We start from the raw sequence: 6,645 nt of genomic DNA, 5'->3' as shown, positions 1-6,645 counted from the left end.
CTTTCCCTTCCTGCAGCTATCAGAGGAAGCACAAGGGGAGGCTTATTTTTAGCAGTTAGGAACAAAAGCCAATTGCGCCAGAGAGTTGTGGGTGACAAGGTTGCAAGTCACCTGGAAACAGTTCCAGGGACAAGCACCATTTTGAGACTGTGTAAGCTCCAATTCCTGAACAATGCTCTTCTGTGCTGTGGAAGACTTGCCAAAACAACTTCTGGAACAGATGCAGCTTCCGAGTGCCATCTGCTGGCCACGCGTCTGCAGATTTGCTGGCCTCCATATTGGCGTAAATGACGTAGAAACAATGCCCAGGAAGGAAGCTAAGGGTTGCCATGGATGCCAGAAGAGCAAGCCAAACTAGCAGATAAAGTGGTTTTCCTCCCTAAAAACGGTTCCTCTGCTAAGACAGTAGTTTATTTTTAAACGAGGAGTGGAAAATTAAGTTGGAGCTGCTAAATACTCTCATGTGTTTTAATGTGTGCACTTTGTAGGTAAAAGGCACCAAAGGAACATTCCTTGTCCAACCAGATCATTAAAGGTGATGTGAAACAGCATGGCAAATTGATATGCTACCATTTAATTAAGATCCAAAGGATGCTTTTAATGCAAATTTTACTTATTTTGGCAAGTCTAGGAATTTTCCACCTAAACAGTTTTCCCTGTGCAATCCATCTATATTTACTAACCAAACTGGCAAACATGAATGTAGAGGACATTCTTGCAGTTTCATTTTCTTATTTTCAGACAATCACAAATCCCATTTGCTTAGTTATTTGTAATGAATTTATTCCAAAGTAGCATCTTTTGTGATTTAACCTGCTGCAGACTTACCGCTGATTTATGATCATTTGCTATGATGATCAGCTGTTGTGCCAGACCATTCAAAAGTCTTGTTCGCAGGGAGAGGTCCTCAAAGTCATGGCGAAAAGGAAATGCAATTCCATCAACTACTACCAGTCGGACCTAAATGCAGAAAAAAAGGAAAAATTATCATTATTATCCTACAAACCCATGACAAAAAGCAGTAAGGCCTCTTTTTAAGTGCACTGGAATGTTTTATGTAAGATTATAACAATCTTTTATTTCATACTCAGATCTGCACAACAGCAGAACACCTGTTGTCCCTCTCTATATATCGGAGACAATGAGCCCTCCACAAGAGTGCAGGGTAAAGAGCCTCAAGCTCCAAACACACTAGCACCCTTGCTAAGTGCAGTACTGCATTACGCATAGGTGCTAGCTCAGACCATGGCTGCGCTAGCTTAAACTAAATGCTGCACTAAGCTCTCCCATTAGTTAACTCAGTACAGAGCTGCCCTTCTGACTGTTTCTAGTTTCAGAGCTCACTCACTTACAGCTAAGCTGACTTATTTCTGCAGCACCTGGTAGAGAATACAAAATAACAAAGCTGGACTTAAAACTTTGCAGAAGAGAAGCTGGAGAAAAAAAAAAAAAAGCACTAAATATCAGAATTGTACTTCAATCAACTCTCCACAAACACTAATTTATTTCACCTTCTCCCTGAAAAAACAAAATCCAAACCAAAACTAGAATACATGCTGTCTGCAGTCACAGTTAAGATAACTCATCTGATTCTCTGGCTCTTATCGGTGATCTATCTTAGAAATATGGATTTTAACAGATGCTTAAAAGATATTCCAGACACTATGCAACAGAGCTGAGTATCTGTCTTGCCTGAAGATGTTTGCTTGGCTGAATTATTTCCTTTGTAGCAATCATTAGCTGAAGCTAGAGCACAATGCTGTGGCTGGCTCATCACCCTTAAGACACTATATAAACACCAGTCTGGGATTTTTATTTATTCTAACTTCATTTGCTGTAACTGTTTTGATGACCCAAGTTTGTCTGAAATACAGAAGGGAGATGGATAGTCTTACAGTGTCTGCATGTTCAGATGTCACTCAAATCCTAGGCATCTACAAGTTCCTGCATTAATGCAGAAGACAACAAATTTGAAACAATGCAAGAAAACTGATTTTCTGTATTACAGATTTAACTCACTACTGGGAATTAGCTTTGTGGCTGCAACATACAAGCCTGCAGCAAACATCACTCTGTGAAAAGGCCCTGGGCCTCCAACTGAATAAAAAAAATTTAATATTAAAAAAAATATTAAATAGCTAGAATTAAAATATTCCCTGTTTTCTCATTTCTCCTCCTTCCTGCAAATTCTTTTCTATGAGCCTGTATATCTTCCTCATGCATAAGTTTTTGACTTTAAGAACAATCAATTTAACAGTATAAACATGAGTCATGCTAGAAAGGAACATATACATAGTTATATAACTTGCCTATCAGATAAATGTGGCCAGGCAGGATGCAATTTAGTTTATTTTCTCACAGTTGCACTGGTTATAAAATAGCAAACAAGTAGACTTAAAAGTATTCAGTAGTAAGCTATATCGAGAAAGCTTGGTAACACATGCCTTCTCCATGTCAGTTTGTCTCTACTAGACTTTCAAGAATTATGGTTTTTATGACAAGAGTATTTTCCAGTATAGTCTTTTTCATATTATCAGTCTTTCTCCTATTATTAATGAGATCTCAAACCAATTCATATTACCAAATGACACTCTCTACAACTATGTATCTCTCAAAAAAAACCCAAAACCTGGAGGTTTCCTGTGGTCCCAGTCTCAGCTCCAGGTCTGCACAGAGCGATCAGACTAATTTTAATAAGAGCTGGACTGCAACAAGCAGTCTCTCAAGTCACTTATAGCCTGTCCAAGGAATCACCAGAAGGTCTTACAGTTCTCCTGCAATTTTCAGTATTCTAGGCTCCAGGCCAAGCACAGATAATCAGCACAGATGGTATCAGAGAACTGCAGCCCAATGTAACTGTGCTAATGAAGCCATGTACTTTCCACAAGAGCAAACACAACAGGGCACCGTTAGTACCTGGCAGAGAAAGGGAAATACCAGACTACACTCAGCAAAAGTAAGGCTCCCATCTGTGCTTTCAAGAACATAACAGCTTCCAAAAATTGAAATGATATGCAAAAGACAATCTAACTAAACAACACTCTTTTGTGCTCTGTTAGAATGAGCACAAGTCATCTTCCCTGGATCCTGTTAGGGAGTGATCTGACGTGTAGAATTTAGAAATCTGGAAGGGAGGTGGTGAAAATGTGCCTTACAATAGCATTTCTCTAAGACACTGGGTACTAGGAAACTTTTTGGCTGTAGTCCACCCAAGAGTCAAGCTGCAGGCCCTGGTTGCTTCTAGCAACAGAAGATGTATTGGAAAGGAGGAGAAGAGTCACTTTCTGGATGCCAAGATGGTGCAGGATGCTTCTGGTCCTCAGTGATCCTCTAGGACAAAAAAAATGGTACTAAGCCTTTCTGATTGCCCTGCATCACGGTCATCACACACACACCTGGCTCAGAGACTCTTTTGTAAAGCAGTTTTGTGATGATTCATAACTTGGTGCTCATAGAAATGTAACAACACGTGGCAACATACATCCAGTATCCTTGCCTCAAAATGAAGATTCAGGATGATGGCAGCAGTGGTAGCAAAATTCAATTACTCTCAAGAGTAATTGGGAAGGGAATGAAAAAGCAAACAAGCAAGCGAGCTTTACGTTTGTACTCTGGCATCAGCCAATGTATTACTGCCAAGCTGATGAGGTACCAAGGTGTTACTCATGTTACTCTTACTGTTACCAGATGAGTATCCCTGAAAATCTTTACTGTGAAGATGAGTCACACTTCCGGTAAGTCTGCAGTAACCCTTACCTTTGAATGCTCTGAAAGAAAGTCTGGGAGAAGGTAGACCTGTGCAAGAAGCTCTATGTAGTCACGGCAACGGAAGTAATATATGTGAGAAAGGATACTTTCAAGAGAGAAAGTCTCCAAAGCTTTTAGATGATCTGAGAACAAACAAATACATGAGTAAATGAGTCAGAAGTCTGCACTAGCATATTGCTACTTTCATCACTCTATCAAACTATGCCTTCCACATATAGCAACAGCAAAGCCCCCAGAAACAGTCAAGGTAAAGAGTGTGGGAAGCATACCTTCCATCTGGCTTGAAAGTCAGGAAGGTGGTGAGCAGATGCTATCTCAGCATTTGCAGATAGATACACCAGAGCCTCCAAGGGAGTGCTCCAAAAATGAAAAATTTATTTCTGAGAAAAGAACTTTTCCAGTAAATCATTTTCAAGCGAGAACACCACCAGAGGACAACAGTGACTATTAATCATCCTCTGTTTAAAGTACAGGCAGTAGCTGATTTAACATGGTGTCCTTTTACCTCTGCACAAACAGAAGACTGCTGCATAAAATGCTCTAAGAGTAACAAAGTTGTGTCAGTATCTCTAACACACTGATGAATAAAACTCTTCATTAAATGCAATCCGGCTATTGACCTGATGAAGGGCCTGAATTACAGATACAGTTTTACAAAATGGGGCTTCACCAGCAACATTGCCTTGAGAAATTCTGCCTTTCCTCTTCTCCTTCCCCAGCTGCTCTTCCTGTCCCTGCGTTGCAGCACATTATCCCTCAGTTTTTCTGATTGGGTTTTACTGTAAATTTGATAATTAAAGTGATCTATGTTAACCAAAAGAGACAAAAACCCCACAAATCATCATGTAGAAAAATAATTATTCTTAAAGTAGATCAGCTCAGTCTGCAGCATGGCTGCACAATACTGAGGCAGTTCAGGTATGATACAGGTGGAAATAAAAGGCTGGCAGCAAGAACTCCTTAAGCCAGTGCTGTTGCTGAAACCCTCAAACTGTAAAGCTGCAACCAGTGAGACACTAGTTTCACTCAGATCCCAGCCTACTGGGCAGAAAGAAAGGATTGAGCGACATACCTTCCTCCTGATGAGCTTCAGCAATGAGCTGGCAGTGCTGCACACAGGCAGTGGCAATATCCACTAGTCTGTCTACCATAAAACTTCCTTCAGTGTCAATGAACACGGCTTCTCCAGCTACGCCCCCGAAGCATTCGGGGATCTGTACGTCTACTGCCAACTGCATACTGCCATGGGAAAGAGAAAAAAAGATAAATATTTACACCACAGAGCTATCCCCTCCCATCTCACTCCTAAAGTGACATTTCTGCTGAGGAACACAGGGAACAGGAAGCACAACAGCCATTACCATGGCTCTATGTAAAGTGCTGGGTAAGATTCAGAGATTGCAGTCATGACAACAAGAAAAATTAACTCTCTTCATAGTGAAATTAAACAAAGAAAAGTGATCCTGAGTTGCACAAAAGTAATCCAAAAATAAAATACCATAGCTGTGTTTTCCCAACACCAGGTGCTCCACAGATCTCAGTGATTTTTGTTAGTTGCACACCACCTCCCAGAATATTGTCTAGTGCTGAACAAAAGGTGATGATGAAGCCCTGGGCTTGCTCCTCTTCCAGCAGTTCCAGGGCCGTGCACTTTCTGGTGGCAGCTGATCCCCCAGCAGTCCTTGCTGCATCGCTGTGACATTCCTTCCTCACAACCTGTAACACTTCCAGTGCCTCTTCTTTGGAGATTCCAATTTCTAGAAGTGTCAAAGTCATGAAACACTACCTTATTTTTTGTAGACAGTGATTTATTTAAAGCATGAAGAGATAATTCAACTGGTTTGACAGAACCTGATTATTCTGCAGTGTCGCACAAAAATATCCCCCTTTTAGTATAGCGATGCACACAGCTTGCCAACATCCCTGGAACTAATGATGGGATTTTCAAAAGAACTCAGAGCAATGATGCCCTGCGTTCAGAATTCAGGTGACAGTACGTGATCTGCAAGTAAAACAAATCAAAACTGCTCTTCAGAGACGTGGATGAGATCTACCAGAGCAAGTCACCTGCCCTGCTCTGCATGTGCTCTCATACTAATTTCATTTGAAGGAAATAAGGTCCTGCAAAAGTGAGGTTGCAGACTAGTAAGTGACAGTGACATCTACTGATCCTACCCCGAATTCTCAGGGTACTCCAGGGCCGAGCACCTTGTGCATTATTTTTAGATTTGAAACACAGAGTGAGTAACAGAGGCGAGACACCCGCAAATATCTCAGCGTGTCTGTCTTTATGCACACATCTCTGTCGGGATCTAGCTACTTCACTAACAGCTTCAAAGGCAAAACTATTACCACCTATTATCACAGGTAATAAAACTACTGATAATCAAAATCATGATACACTTTTATACCGGCTGTGCATTTAGTTTCTTGAAAAAGGCAACTTCCTGACTTCACAGCAGCTTATTTTGTTTAAAGCACGTACAGCTGGGGAAAGGAGTGAGAGCACCAGAACCCTCTGGCTGTTCTTTTCCTGCATCCCAGTTACATCTCTCACTCAGGGTAAGAAGGATTTATCAGAATCGTGGTTTGTTTGGTTGTTTTTTTTCGCTTAGGCACACGGGAGCTGTTAAATACTGACCGTGCCCACTTCTCTCGACTGACCCGAGCTCTCGCTGGGATTTGTCCGGGCAGCCGCCCAGGCCGAGCCACGGACCGAGCGCTTCCTGTGCATTAACCACTTACATCAGGGAATCCTGCTCAAACCCCCTCCCCGCTAATAACCTACTACGAAACTCCCGCGGAAAGGCAGGGGCCGGGGAAGGGCTGCGGGGGAGACCCGCCCGACGCGGGGATGCTCCGCTACCGCCCCGGGGA

General features: G+C 41.9%; 1 protein-coding gene across 1 annotated transcript in view; it reads right to left on the bottom strand.

Moving 5' to 3' along the window:
- The window catches only part of RAD51C (RAD51 paralog C), a 17,265-nt gene extending 11,721 nt beyond the window's left edge, over nt 1–5,544 (bottom strand). The window contains exons 1-4 of the mRNA XM_010075302.1: nt 5,267–5,544; nt 4,841–5,007; nt 3,757–3,890; nt 829–960 (exon numbers count right to left, since the gene is read on the bottom strand). Coding sequence (XP_010073604.1) covers nt 829–960; nt 3,757–3,890; nt 4,841–5,007; nt 5,267–5,544 — 711 coding nt within the window. The remainder of the gene's footprint in view (nt 1–828; nt 961–3,756; nt 3,891–4,840; nt 5,008–5,266) is intronic.
- Between the last annotated feature and the right edge of the window lie 1,101 nt (nt 5,545–6,645).

The sequence above is a fragment of the Pterocles gutturalis genome, unplaced genomic scaffold (genome assembly GCF_000699245.1).
Source record: "Pterocles gutturalis isolate BGI_N339 unplaced genomic scaffold, ASM69924v1 scaffold17642, whole genome shotgun sequence".
Taxonomy (NCBI): domain Eukaryota; kingdom Metazoa; phylum Chordata; class Aves; order Pterocliformes; family Pteroclidae; genus Pterocles; species Pterocles gutturalis.
Note: the sequence above shows the minus strand (reverse complement) of the source record. Positions and strands in the feature narration are given on the sequence as shown.